This window comes from Medicago truncatula, chromosome 3, assembly GCF_003473485.1.
Source record: "Medicago truncatula cultivar Jemalong A17 chromosome 3, MtrunA17r5.0-ANR, whole genome shotgun sequence".
NCBI lineage: Eukaryota > Viridiplantae > Streptophyta > Magnoliopsida > Fabales > Fabaceae > Medicago > Medicago truncatula.
The window spans coordinates 19422930-19449727 of record NC_053044.1 but is presented as its reverse complement, the minus strand read 5'-3'; the positions used below and the strand labels follow the sequence as shown (position 1 = coordinate 19449727).

Genomic DNA, 26798 nt, shown 5'->3' with positions numbered 1-26798 from the left:
TTTATTGCGACACTAATCGCGGACGAAATTGAGCCCACAAATTAGTAAACCATGTTATCAAAATAATTATTAATTAAAAATTAAATTTGTACACGTTTTATTTGCTATCAATCATAAAAATATTAGTTAAATTAGGAAAGACATTTAATACATTATCAAATCACACATACCAATTTGTAACCAAAAAAAAGTCACACATACCAATTTGGTAAAAAATGATTCAAAGGATAATCCGGCAAAGTGAGAGATTATTCAAATAAATGCTACTTTGTGAGTGAGTGGTTCAGGGATGCTAGAAAGTAATCAATCCGGACGAATTAATTGAGTCATTTGCTCATTTCACAAATGTTAAGAAAAATTGTATAAATAAATAAGAGAGAAATATGGTTTTAAGTGCTCTCTTTAAATATTGGTGCATTCTCCATTATCATAAAAGCAAAATGAAATATATTAAATTGAGAGTGATGAAATAGTATTAATTAGAGTTATAAAAGGAAATAAATGACTCATTATTCGAGGAACATTTGTTTTGGAACATTATTTTGAAATAATATTAATTAATATTGTATTAATTAATATTAATGAGTTAGAATACAAATGTTCAAAAATAATGAGTCAGAATACACTCACAATTCAATATATTTCATTATACTAGACCATTGACCCGTGCTAACGTACGTGTCATTTAAAAAATTAATACTCACAGAAAAAATAAGACACTGTAGGTTGTAACGCCCTAATTATTTATTTAATTATTTTATTATGTGGAGTATATATATTATTATATATGATGTTTGATGATTTATGCGGAGTATATATATGCATATATTTGTATATATGTGATTTTTGGATGTTTTATGTGGTGCATTATTTTATTATATGGTTTATTTAATAATAATTAAAATAAGTATGAAATAGTAATTATTTTGAGGTTTGGGAAAATATTAAGAGTTATTAGAAATTATGGGGAGTTAAGTGTAATTAAGAGGGAGTTACTTTTAAGAGGGAAGTTATCAGAGAAGTTAGAATTAGTTTTACGTAGAAGCAGTTTTTGGGAGAAAGCAAGAGAGAACCAAAGAGGAGCCAAGAGTGGACTTTTGCTGCACATTTCTTCTGCAATTTTAAGGTAAGGGTGAGGTTTACTTCAATAATGTAGTTACTGATTTCTGATTTTGAGTTTAACAGGTTTTAGTGAAATTTGGGGATTTTGGGTTTTATGTTGAAAATGGGATTTTTGAAGTTGTAAGCCTGAATTTGATGTTAAAATTGGTTTCTGGTTGCATAAAAACCAGTTTTCTGCCCGTACAGAAGTTCATCGCTCGCCTCGCGAGCATTCATGCTTCGCCTCGCGAGTGAGCAACTTCATCACTCGCCTCGCGAGCAGTCCAACTCGCCATGGCGAGCAAGCCCAGAAAAATGTGATTTTTGAAAAGTTGTTATAAGATGTTTTGGGAATGGTTTAAGGTACCTAGATGATATTAATGATGAATGGTGGAAGTTTTAGGTTAAAAAGATGAATAGGGAGCTTAGAATTGGAGTTTGAGTGAGAAATGTCACTTTTTCCCGAGAGTACCTGTTTTCCACTCGCCTCGAGTTCGCCTTGAACTCGCCATGGCGAGCTAGTGTTTTTGTGAACTCGCCGTGGCGAGCAGATGTGCTCGCGAGGCGAGCTGTGCAGTTTTGAGTGCAGTTTTGCTTGCTTGGATGATAAGGTTTGAGTGTTGTTGTTTAAGCATAATTATATTTAATTGTGCATCATTCTGAATGGTTAAATCTCTGTTGGTTGTTGATTGATGATGAGGAGTGCATTGTATGTTTTAATTATTAATCATACAAGTTGTATTAATTGGAGTCACATGGAGTTGCATTGCATGGTCAGTTGTATGTAGATATACACAAGTAGGTCCATTGCATATGCATAAAACATCGGTGAGGGCTTCGGTCCTGGAGTACTAGTTGCTCAACAGCGGTGAGGGCTTCGGTCCTGATGAATGCTTTAACCATTCAAAAGCGGTGAGGGCTTCGGTCCTGATTGGTACCACATGCATAATGCATTTCATTAAGAAGTCTAAGATGGTGTCTTAGCAGTGGTCATGTCATTTGCATGAGTCTTGGTTGTTGTGTCAGTTTTATCTGATGGATGATGTTGATGTTGAATATACATTTATTTATATATATTCATTGTGATCATGTGGTATTGTTGATGTTGTGGTAATATGTACATTGTATACATACTTATTAAGTGGATTATTATGGTGATGTTGTTGTGACTTGTGAATAAATTATTAATATTTGCAAGATGTTATATTGAAGTTCTAGGGTGTTAGATTCAATTGAAGATTTAATATCTATGTTTATTGTTGTGAATCTCACCCCTTCTGCTTGAAAATGTTGCCCTTCCTATGGGTAACTTGCAGGTGATCCTGAGTAGTCGGTGGTGGCTCAAGAGTCGTGTCTAGGGCTCTGATACGTGGGATGGGAACTGTTATTTATATTATTGTTGTTTCTTTTCCATGTATCGAATTTTGGATTTGCGATGTGGAGCCTTTATTGTCTTTTGAACAATGTTGTTGAATTATGCTAAGGCCTTTAATGCCGTAGGCTGTTGTTGGATTGAAAACTATTCCGCTGCTATGTTTTCATATTTTATCAAGTGGTTTGATTAAATAGTTTTATTTTCTATTTAAGAATTTTGAAATTGCAATGTAGCATACCCGTTTGGTGAAATACTCTGATGATTATTGTTATTTATTTACTTTTGGGTAACGGGGTGTTACATAGGTCGCTTAAATGTAAAAATTGTCGTGAATCAAAGCAAAATGTCAATTGGGCCATGTTCAGGAAAGAGTTTCTGGGCAGGTATTTTCCAGAGGATGTCAGAGGTAAGAAAGAGATTGAATTTCTGGAGTTGAAACAGGGTGACATGTCTGTCACAGAGTATGCTGCAAAGTTTGTGGAGCTTGCCACATTCTATCCTCATTATAGTGCGGAGACAGCTGAGTTCTCCAAGTGTATTAAGTTTGAGAATGGGCTGAGGGCTGACATCAAAAGGGCTATTGGATATCAACAGATCAGAGTCTTTTCTGAGTTGGTTAATAAGTGCAGAATTTATGAAGAAGACACCAAAGCTCATTATAAGATTATGAGTGAGAGGAGGGGTAAGGGACAACAGAATCGTCCTAAGCCTTACAGTGCTCCTGCTGACAAAGGAAAGCAGAAGATGGGTGATGATAGGTGTAACGCTCCTATTTCTATTAAAGCAATTAAACGTGCGAATAATACATTTATTCAAGAAATAGAGATTACGTCTTATTCAAAATTCAAAAACCGATAGACATGTATGTAAACCTCAACAGTTACAGCGGAATATAAATCAGAGTGATCAAATATATACATGCCATGAGCAAATAAATCATATCCAAAAGATAAATCTCAAAACCCAAACATCGGGTAGTCATCAACAAAATAATAATCCCAACGAAAATATAAACAACCTAATCTAGACCGACACGACAAGCCTAGATCAGAGCCGACACGACACCGATATCGGAGGAAGCTCCCGATATCCCAAGCAAAGACTCACCGAGACTACTCCTGCACAACGTCTACTCACCCATACAGGCAAGTAGGCGGTTAAAACCACTGGGGGTAAGCATTACATTATCATAATCCAGATAATAATCAAATCAAATAAATATCATGTACTTGAATAATAATAGTCATGCATAAATACTTATATCACAACTTGATAGCTCATATCCACATATATCAATCACATGAATAATTATCCAATCATAAATATTCATTCACAACATCAATCATAAACAATCATTGTCAACTTTCATTCTTCTCAATTCATCACCAATCACATATTTCACATAGGACTCATGCTATGATATGCACTTATTGACACATAAATGCATGTGGTACCAAATCTCAACAAGGTCGTCACCTCCGATGGACAAGTCAACATCGCATGTAAGGCTCACCTCTGCCTTACAATAATCTCGAAGTAAAAGATTCATCCCTTTTACAGCAACAACGACTATGATGCATGGACATGTGTAAGGACTCGATAATGCGACAACAAATCACAATCTCAACTCAATATATAGGACAACACCCAATTATATTGATTATCTCCACAACATTGCATTATCAAGAAAACATGCCCACACAAATAAATCATAGTATTCATCATCACACATCAACATATTATCAATAATCAACAATGTCACTCAACATCAACTATATCATATAGTTTCACCAATTCAAGCATTCTCATATTCCAAGTAAGATAGCAAAATATATCTCATGATCATTATCACATCCCAATTACATATTTACATACTCAATTATTCCCTCTAAATACTTCATTAAGCCAAATATCAAGTTTGGAAAAGTTTCACGACTCATAGAAAAAGTTATGCTAAGTTTTCACAAAAATTCACATGACCTATGTGTAGTAATTTGATCATAACTCGAGTTCTAAAAATCATTTGGACCTGAAACCAACGCCATTAGAAAGCTAACAAAATTATCTAAAACTTTCATGTTTACACCAAAGGCCAATTCGAAACAGAAATAGGTGAAAAAGACGCAAGAACGCGAAACAGGAGATGCTGGAACTGGCGCTTCTTGAGAAGCTTCTGGCCTACTTCTGAAGAGTGCTCCTGAAGTACGCTTCTGAATAGTGCTTCTGAAGTACGCTTTTGAAGTGTGCTTCTGAAGTGTGCTTCTGGCCTGTTCGCTTACAGCTTTTCCAAAAGTGCGTTTTTCGCCATTTCGCGCGTAAAATGCAAACCGTTAATCGGATTTTGATGCCGTTTTCACCTACATGATCCTGACACTTGACTCTAACATAATCTATAAAAATTTCATGTTTCAACCATCCCAAAAGTCATTTTCCAAAACCTCACATAATCACTTATTGGCGAAAACGCTTAAACATCGACATTTCACACGAAAAATCCGTTTTCTCCCAAACGACTCAACTAACATAACCACAACGTGAAAACAGAAATTCTCATAGGTTCAATTCATCCAACAATAACAAAATTTCAGTCAACAACCATATATATATCAAAAAGTTCATTTTGGTCCTTCACATGAACACTTAACTCAACTTCACTAATTTCACAAAACCATCAACAACAATTTATTTCTCATCATCAATCCACAATTAAGTATACCCAAATCATAATTCACTTACAATAGCATCAGTTAACAATAACCACATTAATGGAATATGAATCACATCTCTTTTCAATCAAAGCATATCAAATTTCATCAATTAAGCATAATTTCATAACTTAACATTTATACATACTTTGAAACATGTAATTTCACCCATAAACATACCATAATCATCAATTCAAGCACAAGAAAATAGCATCACAGCAAGAGCACGAATTTAACAACAATTGTTCACCAACCCATTTTCATACAACATGAGAAAATGCAAAGATTGTACATGATTATGATAATAACTAACCCCCTTACCTTTGAAGTTGATTATCTCTAACCCTTGCTTCAATTCAGCTCCTAGGTCACCCAAATTGATTCCTCAAGCTTTCCCTTCAACACTCTTGTTCTTCTCTTCACCTCTTTCTCTCTCTAGGAAAATGTTTTGTGAAGTGAATGATAATTTTCTATGACAACCCTAATGTTATCTCCCTTAATGGGCTCAATTCCAAATTCTAATGGGCCTAACTCATTCTAACATAATTCCAAAAAGTTTCTATCCACTCAACGGTAATTACTAACAACGGTAAAATATAACGAACGGTCACCAACGATAAAAACTAATCACTACACTAGTAACTTAGTAAAATAAGGGTTCTCACTAAATATTAAAATGATTCTCACCAAAATTACCATTTTACCCTTATCCGCCAAATGACCAAAATACCCCTCTAATACGGTAATCCATGTAAATGCACCCGACGACAATTAAATACACACAAGCACATTTAATCACACACAAACACAATTAAAAGTAATTAAAATAAATCTAGCTAAAAATTGGGCTGTTACAATAGGAGGCCCAAGAGGAGAGATGCTCCTGTTGAGATTGTTTGCTACAAGTGTGGTGAGAAAGGCCACAAGAGTAATGTTTGTGGAAGAGATGATAGGAAGTGCTTCAGGTGTGGTCAGAAGGGTCACAGTTTAGCTGAATGCAAGCGTGGGGACATTGTCTGTTACAACTGCAATGGGGAAGGTCATATCAGTTCACTGTGTCCTGAGCCGAAGAAGACTAGAATTGGTGGAAAGGTTTTTGCTTTGACTGGTACGCAGACTCCTAATGAGGACCGACTTATCAGAGGTACTTGTTTCTTTAATAGTACTCCTTTAATTGCTATTATTGATACTGGGGCTGCTCATTGTTTTATTGCTATTGAATGTGCTTATAAGTTGGGTTTGGATGTATCTGATATGAAAGGGGAAATGGTTGTTGAAACTCCAGCTAAGGGTTCAGTAACCACTTCTCTTGTTTGTCTACGGTGTCCTATATCTATGTTTGGTAGAGATTTTGTGATTGATTTAGTTTGTCTGCCGTTGACGGGTATGGATGTGATTTTTGGTATGAATTGGTTAGAGTATAATCGAGTTCATATCAACTGCTTTAGTAAGACGGTACATTTCTCTTCTGCTGAAGAAGAAGGCGAGGTTGAGCTTCTGTCTACAAAACAGATGAAACAGTTTGAACGTGATGGTATTCTGATGTATTCTCTAATGGCACAATTGTCATTAGAAAATCAAGCTGTGATTGATGGTTTACCTGTAGTGAATGAATTTCCGGAAGTGTTTCCTGATGAGATTCCTGATGTGCCACCAGAGAGGGAGGTTGAATTTTCAATTGACCTTGTTCCGGGAACTAAGCCGGTGTCGATGGCACCGTACCGTATGTCAGCTTCTGAGTTAGCTGAGTTGAAGAAACAGTTGGAGGACCTGTTAGATAAGAAATTTGTAAGACCCAGTGTTTCACCTTGGGGAGCACCGGTGTTGTTGGTCAAGAAGAAGGATGGTAGTATGAGACTGTGTATAGATTACCGTCAGTTGAACAAAGTTACGATCAAGAACAGGTATCCGCTTCCTAGAATTGACGACTTGATGGATCAATTGGTTGGTGCTAAGATATTTAGTAAGATTGATTTGAGGTCTGGTTATCATCAGATAAAGGTGAAGGATGAGGATATGCAGAAGACGGCCTTTAGGACACGTTATGGTCATTACGAGTACAAAGTGATGCCTTTCGGTGTTACTAATGCGCCTGGTGTTTTTATGGAGTACATGAATCGAATCTTCCATGCTTTTCTGGATAAGTTTGTTGTGGTGTTTATTGATGATATTTTAATCTATTCCAAGAATGAGGAGGAGCATGCAGAGCATCTGAGAATTGTATTGCAAGTGTTGAAGGAAAAGAGGTTGTATGCTAAGTTATCAAAATGTGAATTCTGGTTAGGTGAAGTAAGTTTTTTGGGTCACATTATTTCTGGTAGTGGTATTGCAGTGGATCCTTCAAAGGTTGATGCGGTATCACAATGGGAGACTCCGAAGTCGGTAACTGAGATGAGAAGTTTTCTGGGTTTGGCTGGTTATTACCGCAGGTTCATAGAAGGGTTTTCGAAGTTGGCTCTTCCGTTGACACAGTTGACCTGTAAGGGTAAATCTTTTGTGTGGGATGCTCAGTGTGAGAGTAGTTTCAATGAATTGAAGCGAAGATTGACAACTGCTCCCGTTTTGATTTTGCCTAAACCAGAAGAACCGTTTGTTGTGTACTGTGATGCATCTAAGCTGGGCTTAGGTGGTGTTCTGATGCAAGATGGCAAGGTGGTAGCGTATGCTTCTAGGCAATTGCGTGTTCATGAGAAGAATTATCCTACACATGACCTGGAGTTAGCTGCGGTGGTTTTTGTTTTGAAAATTTGGAGGCATTATTTGTACGGTTCCAGATTTGAGGTGTTCAGTGATCATAAAAGTTTGAAGTATTTATTTGACCAGAAGGAACTGAACATGAGGCAGAGGAGGTGGTTAGAGTTACTGAAGGATTTTGATTTTGGCTTGAATTACCATCCTGGTAAGGCGAATGTGGTTGCTGATGCTTTGAGTAGGAAAACTTTGCACATGTCTGCTTTGATGGTGAAAGAGTTTGAGTTGTTAGAACAGTTCAGAGATATGAGTCTTGTCTGTGAATTGTCACCCCAGAGTATACAGTTGGGAATGTTGAAAATTGATAGTGACTTCTTGAACAGTATCCGAGAAGCTCAGAAAGAAGATTTGAAGTTTGTTGATTTGATGACTTCTGGTAACGACACTGAGGATAGTGATTTCAAAGTTGATGATCAGGGTGTGCTGAGGTTCAGAGGTAGAGTTTGTATTCCTGACAATGAAGAGTTGAAGAAGTTGATTCTTGAGGAGAGTCACAAGAGTAGGTTGAGTATTCACCCGGGGGCTACAAAGATGTACCATGATTTGAAGAAACTGTTTTGGTGGTCCGGTTTGAAAAGAGATGTTGCTCAGTTTGTTTATGCCTGTTTGGTTTGTCAGAAGTCCAAGGTTGAGCATCGGAAGCCTGCAGGGTTGTTGACACCGTTAGATGTACCGGAGTGGAAGTGGGACAGTATCTCTATGGATTTTGTGACGAGTTTACCGAACACTCCGAGGGGGCATGACGCTATTTGGGTTGTTGTCGACCGGTTGACGAAGTCGGCCCACTTCATTCCTATTAATATCAGTTATCCGGTAGCGCAGTTGGCAGAGATTTATATTCACAGTGTGGTGAAGCTTCATGGTGTTCCGTCTAGCATTGTGTCGGATAGGGATCCGAGGTTCACTTCTAGGTTCTGGAAAAGTTTACAGGACGCCTTGGGTTCGAAGTTGAGGTTGAGTTCGGCTTACCATCCTCAAACAGATGGTCAGTCGGAGAGGACGATTCAATCATTGGAAGATTTGTTGAGGGTGTGTGTGCTTGAGCAAGGTGGAGCTTGGGATAGTCACTTGCCTTTGATTGAGTTTACTTATAACAACAGCTATCACTCGAGTATTGGTATGGCACCGTTCGAAGCCTTGTATGGTCGGAGGTGTAGGACTCCTTTATGCTGGTTTGAGTCGGGTGAGAGTGTTGTGTTGGGACCGGACTTAGTTCATGAGACTACTGAGAAAGTCAGATTGATAAGAGAAAAGATGAAAGCTTCGCAGAGTCGACAGAAGAGTTACCATGACAAGCGAAGAAAGGATCTTGAGTTTCAGGAGGGTGATCATGTTTTTCTGAGGGTCACTCCTTTGACGGGTGTTGGTCGGGCTTTGAAGTCGAGAAAGTTGACTCCTAAGTTCATTGGTCCGTATCAGATTTCAGAGAGAGTTGGTACTGTGGCACCACATCTTTCGAACTTGCATGATGTGTTTCATGTTTCTCAGCTTCGGAAGTATGTTGCGGATCCTTCACATGTGATTCCAAGGGATGATGTACAGGTTAGAGACAACCTGACAGTTGAGACTATGCCATTGAGGATTGATGACAGAAAGGTGAAGTCCTTGAGAGGTAAAGAGATACATCTTGTGAGAGTCGTTTCGGGTGGAGCGGCTGGTGAAAGTTTGACTTGGGAGCTGGAGAATAAGATGCGGGAGTCGTATCCGGAGTTGTTTGCTTGAGGTAAGATTTCGAGGACGAAATTCTGTAATTTGGGGAGAGTTGTAACGCCCTAATTATTTATTTAATTATTTTATTATGTGGAGTATATATATATTATTATATATGATGTTTGATGATTTATGCGGAGTATATATATGCATATATTTGTATATATGTGATTTTTGGATGTTTTATGTGGTGCATTATTTTATTATATGGTTTATTTAATAATAATTAAAATAAGTATGAAATAGTAATTATTTTGAGGTTTGGGAAAATATTAGGAGTTATTAGAAATTATGGGGAGTTAAGTGTAATTAGGAGGGAGTTACTTTTAAGAGGGAAGTTATCAGAGAAGTTAGAATTAGTTTTACGTAGAAGCAGTTTTTGGGAGAAAGCAAGAGAGAACCAAAGAGGAACCAAGAGTGGACTTTTGCTGCACATTTCTTCTGCAATTTTAAGGTAAGGGTGAGGTTTACTTCAATAATGTAGTTACTGATTTCTGATTTTGAGTTTAACAGGTTTTAGTGAAATTTGGGGATTTTGGGTTTTATGTTGAAAATGGGATTTTTGAAGTTGTAAGCCTGAATTTGATGTTAAAATTGGTTTCTGATTGCATAAAACACTTAATTTTGTATCTGTAAACTGATTTGGGGAGTGATTGGAAGAAAAATGGGATTTTGGGGAAAAACCAGTTTTCTGCCCGTACAGAAGTTCATCGCTCGCCTCGCGAGCATTCATGCTTCGCCTCGCGAGTGAGCAACTTCATCACTCGCCTCACGAGCAGTCCAACTCGCCATGGCGAGCAAGCCCAGAAAAATGTGATTTTTGAAAAGTTGTTATAAGATGTTTTGGGAATGGTTTAAGGTACCTAGATGATATTAATGATGAATGGTGGAAGTTTTAGGTTAAAAAGATGAATAGGGAGCTTAGAATTGGAGTTTGAGTGAGAAATGTCACTTTTTCCCGAGAGTACCTGTTTTCCACTCGCCTCGAGTTCGCCTTGAACTCGCCATGGCGAGCTATTGTTTTTGTGAACTCGCCGTGGCGAGCAGATGTGCTCGCGAGGCGAGCTGTGCAGTTTTGAGTGCAGTTTTGCTTGCTTGGATGATAAGGTTTGAGTGTTGTTGTTTAAGCATAATTATATTTAATTGTGCATCATTCTGAATGGTTAAATCTCTGTTGGTTGTTGATTGATGATGAGGAGTGCATTGTATGTTTTAATTATTAATCATACAAGTTGTATTAATTGGAGTCACATGGAGTTGCATTGCATGGTCAGTTGTATGTAGATATACACAAGTAGGTCCATTGCATATGCATAAAACATCGGTGAGGGCTTCGGTCCTGGAGTACTAGTTGCTCAACAGCGGTGAGGGCTTCGGTCCTGATGAATACTTTAACCATTCAAAAGTGGTGAGGGCTTCGGTCCTGATTGGTACCACATGCATAATGCATTTCATTAAGAAGTCTAAGATGGTGTCTTAGCAGTGGTCATGTCATTTGCATGAGTCTTGGTTGTTGTGTCAGTTTTATCTGATGGATGATGTTGATGTTGAATATACATTTATTTATATATATTCATTGTGATCATGTGGTATTGTTGATGTTGTGGTAATATGTACATTGTATACATACTTATTAAGTGGATTATTATGGTGATGTTGTTGTGACTTGTGAATAAATTATTAATATTTGCAAGATGTTATATTGAAGTTCTAGGGTGTTAGATTCAATTGAAGATTTAATATCTATGTTTATTGTTGTGAATCTCACCCCTTCTGCTTGAAAATGTTGCCCTTCCTATGGGTAACTTGCAGGTGATCCTGAGTAGTCGGTGGTGGCTCAAGAGTCGTGTCTAGGGCTCTGATACGTGGGATGGGAACTGTTATTTATATTATTGTTGTTTCTTTTCCATGTATCGAATTTTGGATTTGCGATGTGGAGCCTTTATTGTCTTTTGAACAATGTTGTTGAATTATGCTAAGGCCTTTAATGCCGTAGGCTGTTGTTGGATTGAAAACTATTCCGCTGCTATGTTTTCATATTTTATCAAGTGGTTTGATTAAATAGTTTTATTTTCTATTTAAGAATTTTGAAATTGCAATGTAGCATACCCGTTTGGTGAAATACTCTGATGATTATTGTTATTTATTTACTTTTGGGTAACGGGGTGTTACATAGGTCGCTTAAATGTAAAAATTGTCGTGAATCAAAGCAAAATGTCAATTACCATAGACTTTGTTATTGTTCCATAATTCTAGTACGTAGTTCCTGTTACTTTAACATAACATATAATTTTAAAAGGGAAACTGAAGTTCGTTGACATGCAAATAGTTTCAATAAGTAAGAAAATGAATAGTACACAAAAAGTCCTACATATTACGGAAAACTTCTCTGTAGACCACACTTGATGCAACATCGGTATCATCGTCGTCGTCGTCATTAATCAATATCTTTAAACCACCCCTCGAAGACAACTTAATTACGACCAAAAAAACTTGCCTTTATTCTAAAGCATATAAAAATGTAAATGGTTACCATATCATGTACGCAGCGACATCAGGCAAATCACCATTAAGTATCAGCTTAGTCCCATTAAAGGCATTAGCAACTCCCATAGCACCTAATTTTTTAAAAAATCAACAGCAAGTGAACATAATTTCACATTTCATTGTTGATATCAGCAGAAAGCACAAACTTAAAACACGACATACCTAACTACATGCGTGTCTTGCAAAATTGCAATATCAATACAGTAGGTGTGTCGTTGTCATGGTTGCAAAAAAAGGTCACAATTTTGTCAGCATGTTCACCCCAAAGAGAGCAATGCAAGCGGTTGTTTCTGTAATAAAATATTACCAAAATATCAATTCAGGAACATAAGGTATATTAAAATTATATTACAACCAGGTACAAAGAAAGAGACAAATCTTACTCAAGATCTTCTAAAGTGAGATCAGTAACCCTACTTTTCCTTCCGTCCTTTTCAGGTTCCCTTATATCACCTCTTTCAATTAAATGACCAATAACATCTGAAATTACGTATACAAAAGCAAAAACAAATGTATGAAATTCCTAAACGAATGCTTATAGGTAGAAATAATGTACAACACACATTCAGAATTGAAGTCTTACCCGTAGATACTTCCTCGACAATTGAAGAGAGAATTTCATTGAATGGCTTGAACTAAAAAACGTTCATAGGGATAGCAGGCGAGTGTACTTTGGTAAAAGTTGAATTGTGCATCATACTAAGCTTATGTTTGTGTGAAGTTACCTTATAAGGACTTTCATTAAAACCTACAATTGCATTTTCAAGCTGATATGTACCCCCTTCTTGAACCATGGACCTGAACTTTGCCACCAAATCTTTTCTAGCTGTGGCGTGAATATGTCCACCCTATTGACGACAACAACAACATTAAACAGCTGGTTAAATTACATAACTAAAAAACAACAATGACATTAGTTTAATTTTAAAGTTAAGAGTGCAAACATGCAGAAACCTTTTCATCAACCAAATGTGAGCAACTCGCACATACATCTTGAGATTCTTTCTTCCTCCAGAAACAGCTGAGATTGGAGTGTATTTGGCAGACATCATTGGCTTGTTTTTTCCTTTCCAAGAAAGAGGATGCTTATTTAGATTGAGATGGTTTGGCTAATATGTTATGATATATTTATAGGAAAAAGGTGGAATACATGTGAGTAGGATATGTCGGTTGAGCAATAAAGAGTATTAGTTATCAGGATAAGCACAAAATAGTGGAACAAAATTAGGAAATGGCCAACATTTTAGGATAAAGATTAATATGCATAAAATGAAATTAATATTGTTGATGGGGCACTTTGTTTTACTTAAGAATTGACATTTTTTTGTACTTAAGAATTACCATAGTTGATTCGCCAAAACATATTTTAGAGATGTGGATGAAATGTGTAGTAGTTACTTGAATGAGAGGAATTAGGATTTTTAGTTTGTTTCCACCCAAAACATATTTTAGAGATGTGGATGAAATCCCCTACTTATTTGAATGAGAGAAATAAGGATTTTAGTTTGTTTCCACCAAAAAGTTACTTTAGAGATGTGGATGAAATCTCTTAGTTACTTGAATGAGAAGAATTAAGATTTTTAGTTTGTTTCCACCGAAAATATATTTTAGAGATGTGGATGAAATCCCCTACTTATTTGAATGAGAGAAATTAGGATTTTAGTTTGTTTCCACCAAAAAGTTAGATTAGAGATGTGGATGAAATCTCTTAGTTACTTGAATGAGAGAAATAAGGATTAGGATTTAAATTTGTTTCCACCCAAAACATATTTTAGAGATGTGGATGAAATCTTTAGTAGTTACTTGAATGAGAGGAATTAGGATTTTTAGTTTGTTTCCACCCAAAATATATTTTAGAGATGTGGATGAAATCTTTAGTAGTTACTTGAATGAGAGGAATTATGATTTTTAGTTTGTTTCCACCCAAAACATATTTTAAAGATGTGGATGAAATCCCCTCATTATTTGAATGAGAGAAATAAGGATTTTAGTTTGTTTCCACCAAAAACTTAGTTAAGAGATGTGAATGAAATCTCTTAGTTACTTGAATGAGAGAAATAAGGATTAGGATTTAAGTTTGTTTCCACCCAAAACATATTTTAGAGATGTGGATGAAATCTTTAGTAGTTACTTGAATGAGAGGAATTAGGATTTTTAGTTTGTTTCCACCCAAAACATATTTTATAGATGTGGATGAAATCTTTAGTAGTTACTTGAATGAGAGGAATTATGATTTTTAGTATGTTTCCACCCAAAACATATTTTAAAGATGTGGATGAAATCCCCTGATTATTTGAATGAGAGAAATAAGGATTTTAGTTTGTTTCCACCAAAAACTTAGTTAAGAGATGTGAATGAAATCTCTTAGTTACTTGAATGAGAGAAATTAGGATTATGATTTTAATTTGTTTCCACCCAAAACATATTTTAGAGATTAGGATTAGTAATTGTTAGTAATAATAATGTTAAGAGGAGGCGTTACACCGCTATGCTACTAAATTGATTCTAGTAATTGTTACTAATAATGTTACTAAAAGCCATGTTACTAAAATGCTTCAGTAACACAGTCATGCTACTATATTGATTCAGCAACACAAAAACAAACACAAATATATAAATAAAAAAGCAAAGCAAGCAAGGCTAAATTATTTATGAAATTCAAGGGACATTTGCTAAATTCAAAGACAAAAAAAATAGATGCTTCCAAAACTCTAAGAAACTAAAACTTAAAATTCAAATTGGAAAGGTCTTGCACAATTTATCTAAACATGGACTAATTGTAAATAACATCAAGGTAGATGGTATCATGTGACCCAACCATCGGAGCACCCCCTCTGATCTTCACACCGTCACCCACAAAAACCAAGGTAATCCAGGCACCAAGATCGATTCCGTAAAAGTCACGAATTGTTTTCCATCCCTTTGTGAGAAAAAATGCTTCGTTTACTCTATCGACCAATACTTCAAACTTGTTGGACTTAGGATCAGTCAATATTGCATAGCGCCCAATTTGATCTCCGAAATCACCGCCAAACATGTTTGGCAAGCATACTGCACCCTAAAAAAATAACAAACAAAAACATCACAAACGTTGATAAAATAGAATGCAAATAATTGAGAATAGGTATATTTCGCAAAAAACACATAAAACATCAATATCATATTCAACGATATATGATCTGTATTTCAGTCTGAGCTTGTTGATTGCTTTGTCAAGATCGGAAAGAGGGTTTTTCCCCAACGGACCTACAAAAGATTGAAAGGGATTGAAAGAATGATTTATACTTTAAAACAGCGAGGAATAAGAGCAAAAATCTATATATTTAGTTTAAACCAGAGTGGAATGAAGATATGGTTACCAGTGAGGCAGTGGTATGACAACAAAGTCTGAATGTTTCTGGAAGCCATGTTGAAAAGAGATTTCGGTTTAGGAGAAAAGATTAAAATATATTGGTGAGTGTGCTCCCCGATTTTCGGATATCAAACCATTGATTGATTTGAATCGTCAATCTTTGAACTCTCAATTTTTATTCGTGGGAAGGGAAAAAATGAGTAAAAACCCTTATCGAGACTTTGGATTCGGGGGTTGGTTTCGAATAGGGAAGGTGTTAAGCACCCTAAACGACTTCGGTACTCCGAAGGAACCGCTTACCTAGATTATCTTGTGCTAAATTCATTTGGCTTACTTGAAAAATTATTACCTAAAATCTAAGTGAAAGAATGGAGGGAGAAGAAGTATGTTTTTTGGTTATTTTTATTTGATTTGGAAGGACAAGTCCTCTGCCTACGTACCCTTTTTGGGAAAGGGATCAAAACCGACGTAGTTCCACTAAAAAATTTCTTTGGTGGGTTAGGTTGATTTTAAGATTTTTGAAAATGGTTTTAAGAAGAGAAAGAGGCCTCAAGGCATGAGATAAAAGAAATGAGTGAGGTTAATTGAAAGTTTGATTAAGAAATAAAGGAAAAAAAGTTATTAAGAAAATGATTTTGAAGTTTTGCATATTTGATTTTTTTGAGAAAAATGATTTTTCTAAACTAACGGTGAAAACTAACGTAACATCGTAAAAGCGAACGGAAAGCGGTAAATAAATTGTGGTAGTGTCGGTGCAAGTGTCGGTGCTTGTGTTACCTAGATTATTACATCAATTCCTAAATACCACCCTAAGGCCTTTATGCCAAAACAAAAATGCAAGAAATAAAATTACATCAATTCCCTATTTATACACACTAAATCAATGACAAAACAAAATGATGAGAAAATTAAATGTGCATGCTATGATTCAAGACAAAAATTAAATCGTTAGTAACATAAGAAATATCATGGTGAATGAGACATAAGTAATAAAAAGCAAGGAATTAAGACAAACAATAATTAAGATCATCATATAAGAAATAAACAAAAAAAAAAATTTAAAAGAAAACAAATAGGATGGATTTTTAAAATTAGAGAAAATTAAAATGGTGAGAAAAATATTTTTGGAATTTCTCTAAACACAAAAATGTCAAAAAAGTGTAAAAAATAGTATTTAAAAATAAAGACAATTAAAAATAAGAAATAAAAAAAATATATTGGCTCAGCAGGATCTAATCTGGACCGTTGGATGAATCCAGAGGTCCAGATCTGAATCCCAAGATCTCATCACAGCCATAGGATCTAAGATCCAACGGTTTTAAAAATAAACAGAAAAAAGGAAGGAAATCACAGAAAGCATAGCGACCGTCAGATCAACGATCTGACGGTTCAAACAGAAAACACACCACAGTCCATACAGCGGAACACATACAGGATTTAAAGACAGATCATACAGTAGCCGTCAGATCAAGGAACGATCCAGATCTGCTGGCTACTAACGCGATGGAGCATCGTAAGGTTATGAATACGCGCGCGTGTGATCCGGCAAAAAAGAAAGCACTATAAAAGCAATTTTAACAAAAAAAAACAATACAATTCCAAAACACTTCTCTCTCTAAGTTAAACTTAGAGAGAGAAGCTCTCCCTTCTCTCTAAAAAAAGTCACCGGAGAAGATGAGGAGTGGTGGCCGGAGCTGCTCCGGCGCGGTGGTCGGCCATAGCGCCGCCGCGTCGGAGCTTTTTTTATTTTTATTTTTGAAATTTTTTTACATCAAAAGCTTCTTCTCCTTCTCCTCTATACAAATCCGGTGTTAGTTTTAAAAAGGGTAGAGAGATTTGAGCTAGATCTACAAATGAAGATTTGAAATTTTTTTACCTCTTTTTGCTTTGTTGTTGTTGTTTCTGGTCCGATTTGCTCTTGTTCTTTCTTTATGTGCGCGTTCCGTTTTCTTTCTCGCGAATCCGGTCTATTTAGCTCCGATCTGGTTCTTTGAAGCTTGGAACCGGTTTGGTTTGGGTTGGATTTACGGTTTGGTATGGTTTGTGTTGTTCTAGATCCGAGAATGAAACAGCTTGTGTATGGGTGAAATGAAATGATTCGTGACTGTTGTTCGGGATTACGTGAGATTTGAGGTGAATTTCTGGAAAAAAAATGAAGGTTTATGATGAACTCATATGAATGTTCATCATTTTCTTTGATTTTTTAGTGTTAGATCTGGAATTTGGATGAGAGAGAAAGGGAAAAGTGTTTGTGGTATGATAGGGACCAATCTGACCCGTTTTCTGACTCTGACGCGTGTGAACAGTGAATTTTTGGACCCTCTTTCCAATGATTGGACAGTGTATTTATAGTGACAAAATAGGGTTGGCTCTGATACAGATCAAAGACCAAAATACCCCTATTGGAGACTTGGGGATAAAGACTTAACAAATAACAAATAAAAATAATAAGAAAAAAGAAAAGAAAGAAGAAAAAGAAAAAGAAAGAAAGAAAAAAAAAAAAAAAAAGGAAAGAAGAAAGAAAGTCACGCACGTGAGTGACTTTCCTTTCTTTGTTTTTTTTTTTCAAAAAAAATAATAAAATAAAATAATAATAAACAAAAAAGAAAAATAAAAAATGACAAATAAAATAAAAATAAAATATTAATTAATAATAAAAAAAAGTCCCTTTGAAATCTGACATGAGGTACTTCAAAGTATCCTCCCTGCCGAAATTTTGTCTGAAATGATTAAAAAAAACGCGACTTTTAAAATACAATTAGGCCTTTTTTAAAAATGACTTGACCGTTATGGCTAAAACTTTTAAAGATAAATGCGTGTAAAAGTTATAAAAAAAAACAGATGAAGTGATTTTAACTGTTGTAAAAAGCAAGCAGAGACTTAAATGCAAGATGACAGTTTTTTTTAATAATTAAAGACGACACAAAAACGAGTTTTAAATGGTAAAAGAAACGGATAAAAGATTTCAAACGGGCCAAATTTGGGGTATGACAGATGCCCCTATTTAAGTTTCTTCGTCACGAAGGTTTTAAAAGGGAAAACTTTTAAACCACAGGGTCGAGGAGACTTAAATATAAACAAAACGCCAATTTTGGACCGTTTGAAATACCAGGGATGCGATGCTAATGAAGGTGATGATATGACCGAACATGATGCAAGCATGAATGTATAGTTGATGCATAAAGACTGACTAGGGAACAAAAGGATAGGTATCACTAGGGAAGGAAATGATAGATAATGCTTATGATTGCTGTGAGGTAGCTTGAAACGAGTGGAGTATAAATGATAATGTTTGTTAATATTGCTTCAAGGTAAAGGTAAGGACATGATTAGCCGACGAGTGGCGAAAGTAAAGACATGATTTGCCGACGAGTGGCGAAAGTAAAGACATGATTGGCCGACGAGTGGCGAAAGTAAAGACATGATTTGCCGACGAGTGGCGAAAATAAATACATGATTGCCGATGAGTGGCGAAAGTAAAGACATGATTTGCCGACGAGTGGCGAAAGTAAAGACATGATTGGCCGACGAGTGGCGAAAGTAAAGACATGATTTGCCGACGAGTGGCGAAAATAAAGACATGATTGCCGACGAGTGGCGAAAGTAAAGACATGATTGGCCGACGAGTGGCGAAAGTAAAGACATGATTTGCCGACGAGTGGCGAAAATAAAGACATGATTTGCCGACGAGTGGCGAAAGTAAAGACAAGACGGACCGACAGGGTTTGCTAACATTGTGGGATAGCAAACATACGGTGAAAGTGAAGACATTTTAAAGCTTGGTATCAGGGGAGTGACTTGATAAAGATAAAGTTGAGGGGAACAGGGAATTTGTCTGAAGACAAAGGGGAATTGTATAGATTGATTACTGGTGAGACCTGCCATTTTGGAACACGTTTGATTTGCTGACATTTTGGAATTAGACACACTGGGGGTGATATCTGAGGATATTGAAATAAGCCATTGGGTAAAAATGCAACTATGTATGGATGATATTTATATGCGTGCTATGTATGCATGAATGAATGAATATGTATGAGACTCATATGACGGTATAATGGTAAGATTGTTGAGACAGGACTGGGCAGGTCTACAAGGAGAATGGCCCGGCATCACTGTACGAACACTCAAAGCCTTCATTGGGGATAAAGTCACGGGGGATGAATCAACCATTGTTAGGGTACAGCCCTTAAACATACTGCTGGGGTAAGTCCTCACAAACTGGGGTAGAAGTCGCCATTTCATCAATGCAACACCGTATTTTCAAGCTTGAATAGTCATTGCCTTTTGTATATATATTTGAAATCCCTAACTTTTGCCTGGATCGTCCTTTCGGATTTTCAATCCACCGGGGAGACATTTTTCTTTTTCTCTTTTTGTATGCCCCTAATTTTTACCTGGATCGCCCTTTCGGGTATTCGATCCACCAGGGCGCTCTCTTTTTTTTTTTTTTGCAATGACTATTTCTTCTTTGTTGAACGTGCTTGTTTCGGACCAACTGTTGACACATACTTATGCGATACATGTTTTTAAAGGTAATATGTTTGTCATTTTTGTTTTTTTTTTTTTTTTTTTTAAAGAAAACATAAAATCCTTAGAAAGGTTTTCAAAGTTTTTGCTTCAAGTACTAATATTAAAAATGAAAGAAAGATTTTTGCACATAGAATAAACAAGAATTCCAACAAAGAGGCACAAGCTCAAATTGATTTAATAGAAATGGTAACCGGCCAAAGGCATGGCACCACAGATTACAAAGAGTTGGAATATGGTAATTATATGGGACAGGTACATTGAACACAATAACCGCTATACTTCTTAACCACTTTGAATTCCACAGTTTGGATGCTTCAATATTAGAGAACTTCTGACAGTCAAGGTGTCTCGGGCGAGTGATGTTTCATTTGATGCAGTTACTTGTCTCGATCCTTAATTTTTGCATAGATCGCCCTTTCGGGTTTTCGATCTATCGGGATAATTTTTTTTTTTTTTTTTGTCTCTAATTTTTGCCTGGACCGCCCTTTCTGGTTTTCGATCCACCGAGACGCTCATTTTTGGTTTAAGCCGCCCTTTCAGGTTTTCGACCTACCGAGCTGTTCTTTTATATATTTAGACAAAGTATTTCTTGACTGCATCAGAATTCACAGGACGAGGTAACTCCTCTCCATCCATATTTGTAAGAATTAAAGCACCACCAGAGAAAGCTCTCTTCACCACGTAGGGACCTTCATAGTTTGGCGTCCATTTGCCCCTAGGATCTGGTTGAAAGGATTTGATACATTTGAGCACAAGATCTCCTTCCTTGAATTCACGGGGATGGACTCCTTTATCGAATGCTTGTTTCATCCTTGACTGATATAGCTGTCCATGACACAAAGCAGCCATACGTTTTTCCTCAATCAAATTCAACTGGTCGTACCTGCTCTAGCACCATTCAGCTTCAGACAATTCAGCTTCCATCAAGACTCTTAAAGAAGGAATCTCAACCTCTACAGGTAGTACAACCTCCATACCATATACCAAAGAGAACGGGGTTGCCCCTGTCGAGGTTCGCACTGAGGTACGATATCCATACAAAGCGTAGGGTAACATTTCATGGCAGTCCTTGTAAGTAACTACCATCTTCTGTATGATCTTCTTGATGTTCTTGTTTGCAGCTTCAACTGCCCCATTCATCTGTGGTCTGTAAGGAGAAGAATTGTGATGTTGAATCTTGAAGTCATCGCACAACTCTTTCATCATGTTGTTATTTAGATTTGTGCCATTGTCTGTGATGATTCTATTGGGAACACCGTAGCGGCTGATGATGTTGTTCTTGATAAATCTGACCACTACCTGCTTGGTCACATTGGCGTAAGATGCTGCTTCAACCCACTTGGTGAAATAATCGATAGCCACTAATATGAAGCGATGCCCATTGGAAGCTTTTGGTTCAATCCGACCAATCATGTCAATGCCCCACATAGAGAAGGGCCACGGGGAAGAGATGACATTGAGCATAGATGGTGGTATATGAATCTTGTCAGCATAGATTTGACATTTGTGGCATCTCTTGGCATGATTGTAGCAATCAGCGTGCATTGTTATCCAGTAGTACCCAGCTCTCAATATCTTCTTCGCCATGGCGTGCCCACATGAGTGAGTTCCGAAAGAGCCTTCATGTATCTCATGCATCAACTCTCCTGCTTCATGCTTATTCACGCATCTGAGTAGGACCCCATCAAAGTTCCTCTTATACAAAACATCTTCGTTGAGGAAGAATCGGCTTGACAACTTTCTCAAGGTCTTCTTGTCTTTGTTGGATGCCCCAGGCGGGTATTTTTGAGTTTGAAGGAAGACTTGGATATCATGATACCATGGCTTGTCATCATCAACTGCTTCGGCCGCAAACACATAAGCAGGTCGGTCGAGGAATTGAACATTGATTACTGGTACAACATTATGACCATTCACTTTGATCATTGAGGATAGAGTAGCTAAAGCATCCGCCATTTGATTCTCATCACGGGGCACATGGTGTAGCTCTACTTTGTTGAAGAAAGTCAGCAAACGTCTTGCATAATCTCTGTAGGGGATCAATCCAGGATGACGAGTTTCCCATTCTCCTTTGATCTGGTTAATCACGAGAGCTGAATCTCCATAGATGACAATTTTCTTAATCCTTAAATCGATGGCTTCTTCGATACCCATGATGCAAGCTTCATATTCAGCGATGTTGTTTGTACAATCAAATCGTATCCTTGCAGTAAAAGGGATGTGAGTACCCTTAGGGGTAATGAGGACTGCACCAATTCCACTACCATAGACATTAACGGCCCCGTCAAAAATCAAACCCCATTCGGATTCAGGATCAGGACCTTCACCGAACACCGGTTCATCACAATCTTTCGCTTTTAGATACATGACCTCTTCATCTGGGAAGTCAAACTTGATTGGTTGATAGTCTTCAATTGGTTGATGGGCCAAATGGTCTGCCAAGATGCTACCTTTGATTGCTTTCTGGGTGCGATACACAATATCATACTCGGACAATAACATCTGCCATCGAGCAATTCTTCCAGTTAAAGCTGGCTTCTCAAATATGTACTTGATAGGATCCATCTTAGAAATCAACCAAGTTGTATGATTAATCATATAATGACGGAGACGCTTGGCAGCCCAGGCTAAAGCACAACAAGTTTTCTCAAGTACAGAATATCGGGACTCACAATCAGTGAACTTCTTACTCAAATAGTAGATAGCGTGCTCTTTCTTTCCGGTTTCATCTTGTTGACCCAAAACACAGCCCATGGAATCTTCCAGTACTGTTAAATACATGATCAAAGGTCTTCCGTCAACTGGAGGAACAAGAATTGGAGGTTCTAACAGACATTCTTTGATTTGATCAAAAGCCTTCTGACAATCATCATTCCACTTCACCCCTTGATCCTTGCGGAGTAACTTGAAAATTGGTCCACATGTGGCGGTCATGTGAGAGATAAATCTGGAGATATAATTGAGTCTACCAAGAAAACCTCTGACTTGCTTCTCTGTCTTTGGAACAGGCATTTCTCTGATGGCTCTGACCTTGTCGGGATCAACTTCAATACCCTTTTGACTGACGATAAAGCCTAGGAGTTTACCAGATCTGACACCGAAAGTACATTTGTTAGGATTCAACCGGAGCTTGTACTTTCTCAACCGCTGAAACATCTTCAACAAATACTCAACATGTTCTTCTTCTATGCCAGACTTAACAATCATATCATCTACGTAGACCTCAATTTCTTTGTGAATCATATCATGAAAGATTTTGGTCATGCCCCTTTGGTAAGTGGCACCAGCATTTATCAAACCAAATAGCATCACCACATAGCAGAAAGCACCCCAGGGCGTGATGAAAGACGTCTTTTCTCTATCCTCAGGAGCCATCCTGATCTGATTGTAGCCGGAGAAACCGTCCATGAAGGAGAAAACCTTGCACTTAGCAGTGTTATCAACCAATACATCAATGTGAGGTAAAGGGAAATTATCCTTCGGACTAGCCTTGTTCAAGTCCCGATAATCAACACACATTCTGACTTTGCCATCTTTCTTTGGAACAGACACTATGTTGGCCAACCATTGAGGATACTCTGATGTGACTAGGAAACCTGCATCAATCTGCTTTCGCACTTCCTCTTTGATCTTGAGGGCCATATCGGGATGAGATCTTCTCAATTTCTGCTTTACTGGAGGACACTCAGACTTCAAAGGCAGTCTGTGTTCCACAACATCAGGATCTAGACCCGGCATGTCCTTGTATGACCATGCAAATATTTCATTATACTCTCTGAGAAGCTCAATTATCCTCTTCTTGACAGATACCTCTAACAATGCCCCAATCTTGATCTCTTTTTTATCTTCCTCAGTACCCAGATTGATGATTTCTATCTCTTCTTGATGAGGTTGAATTGTCTTTCTTTCTTGTTCCAACATCCATCTGATCTCATCAGGAATCTCGTCATCCTCCTCTACTATAGCCTCGTAAACCGGAACCTCAAAGTTGGGAGGAAGCATGGGGTTACTGTGTTCAACGGGCTCGCTTATGTTCAGTCTGCACATGATTCATGATTGATTTTAATGAGTAAATGCAGACCTTTGATTTTGAAATTTAAAAGAAAACGAGAACAATTTTTTTGATTTTTCTATTACCATTTTTTCCAGAAAATGCAAAGAATAAATAAAAATAAAGGCCGTGACAGAAACGGCGATTTTCATTCATAATAAAAGTATTGTAAGCAAATACAAAGCCCTTAATGATTTCACTTTCGTCTTGGGCAGAACGAAAGGAGTTTTCTTAAAAGTAAAAGAAACAAAAGACAATACAAACATATTACTTAGATCGGGGTATCACAGAAGGAATGTCCACAGCAATCCAGTTGCAGCATGCTCCTCCAGGTGTTACAAAGACAGGTGCCACTCCTCCAGGCGCATCATCGGTAATTGCATTGATCTCTGGCGAATCGTGGATGAATCCAGCACTGCGGAAAGAGCCTTCGGTAGGGTCAAACATCCCAGACCTACTGTTAAGAAAACCAATCCCTTCCTTGCGCTTGTTCTCTGGTAACTCCACTAGCTGACCCCAACCTTCAGTTTTACCTTCCTGGATTACCCTCTGGGCGTCCTTCAACGAAGCCATACAAATTCAATCTTACCTACACTTCCTTCAGCAGAGAAACCTTGGAATGATGACCCATCTGAACTACTACCACCAATAACAGAGAAAGCAGACAAATTGCTGATCAAAAAGGCTGACTCGCCACTCACAGCGATGAGCTTTCCATGGCTTACAAATTTTAGCTTCTGGTGGAGAGTGGATGTCACTGCCCCAGCGTCATGAATCCATGGTCTGCCAAGCAAACAACTGAAAGAAGCCTGAATCTCCATGACTTGAAAAGTAACCTGAAACTCATGTGGGCCTACTGAGATGGGCAAATCTATCTCACCATATACTGATCTTCTGGTCCCATCAAATGCCCTCACCGTCACCTTACTGGGCCTCAAGAGAGCCTCAGAATATGTCAATTGGTCAAGGGTTGATTTGGGCATTACATTAAGAGCAGAGCCGGTGTCTATTAGAACATTGGATAAAGAGTCTGTTCTGCAAAGTACAGAGATGAGTAACGCCTGATTGTGCTTCTTCCCCTCCGCTGGGAGGTCTTCATCACTGAAACTCAGACTGTTACATGCGGTCACATTCCCCATAATACTTTCAAACTGGCCCAAAGTCACATCATAATCCACAAAAGCCTGGTCCAGTACTTTCTTCAGGGCATCTCGATGAGCACCAGAGCTTGATAACAGAGACATAATGGAAATCTTTGCAGGGGTTTGTAACAATTGGTCCACAACCCTGTACTCGCTCCTCTTGATCAGCTTTAAGATTTTATCAGCATCCTCATAGTCAATCTCTTTGGGATGCTCTCCAACTCTACCTTTACCAGTGTTCCGCTCCTTTACTGCTTCTTCGACCGAAATATTAGTGCTTTTCTGAACCACAGCAGGAAGAACGCGGCCGCTTCTCAAAATCTGACTACTCTCGGCAATATTGTCCACAACAGATGGTGAGGTCGTTTCAGTTCCGGGTTCAAGAATTGTGCCTTCATATTTGTAAGATACGGCTTTCTGAGAGGAATGAGGTACAGGCCTTGGGACACAGATTACCAGAGGAGTGCCAGCGGGCTTTGCACTGTTAGGGTTTATCACAAGCGGCCTCCTAGCTCTGAATATTGGGGTGACAACACAAACACTTTTGCTCTTGATTTCCTTTGTAACCACAAGTTCCTTTTTATCTAGGAGACCTTGCACATCATTTTGGACTTGCATGCAACCACGAGGATCCACCGAACACACCTCACAAGCCTCGTGATCATGACTGAAGAGAGCTACTTCACACATTTTCACATGTATCGGTACCAAAGGGGTCTTGATGTCACATGCGTAGAGAATGCAAGCATCTTCCTGACAATCTTGAATCATATTAACAACAGGCCCATGGGGAGGCAGAGGATTGTTCTGGGCAACATGATCAGGGTCGGCGAAAGTTAACTCTTTGCTATTGAGCAGTTTTTGGACCTCTTTCTTGAGGGCATAACAACGTTCCACATCGTGACCTGCTGCCCCTTGATGATAAACACAATGAAGTTCAGGACGGTACCAGCGTGGGAGAGGATCTGGAATGCGAGGGGGTGGTAGTGTGTGAACCAGGTTTTGCGCGAGCAAGGAAGGCAGTAATGCTCCGTAAGTCATTGGTATGGGATCAAATTGTTGTTTTTGATTTTGCTGATTGTAGGGAGCTTGAGGACGGGGTTGTTGTTGTGGTGGGTATTGTGGCCTTTGTTGGTATGGTTGTTGGGGGTAATATGGTTGTTGAGGGAATTGTTGTGGGTTGTATGGTAGTTGATATAGTGGTGGATAGTATGGTGAAGGTCCTTGAGGTCTTGGTGGTTGATAATTTGGGTTCTAGGGAGCGGTCATTTGTGGGGTAATGTTAGCAACATAAGGATGACTAGGGTACACAGGCTGAGATCCTCCATGGGCCACCATGCCGACTTCTTGAGCATTCCTTTTTGAGTAACCATTACCAAACTTCTTGTTACCATTAGACGAACTTCCTGCAGAACCACCTGAAGAACCAGCTCCCTTACGAGCCCAATCCTCAATACGTATCCCCGTCTCTTCTAGGTCGGTGAATTTCTGTGATGCACAAACAATCATTTTCTCTGAATAGCAAGGGCTC

At 37.9% G+C, this 26798-nt stretch overlaps 1 protein-coding gene across 1 annotated transcript; it reads right to left on the bottom strand.

The window, feature by feature from the left end:
* Positions 1 to 23277: 23277 nt before the first annotated feature.
* LOC120579538 (uncharacterized) lies at positions 23278 to 26308 on the bottom strand. Its single transcript, XM_039831960.1, has 5 exons — positions 24715 to 26308; positions 24397 to 24631; positions 23750 to 24113; positions 23387 to 23680; positions 23278 to 23286 (listed from the first exon to the last, which is right to left on the bottom strand). Exons 1-5 carry the CDS (start codon positions 26306 to 26308, stop codon positions 23278 to 23280), a joined length of 2496 nt encoding a protein of 831 aa, XP_039687894.1.
* Positions 26309 to 26798: the final 490 nt, after the last annotated feature.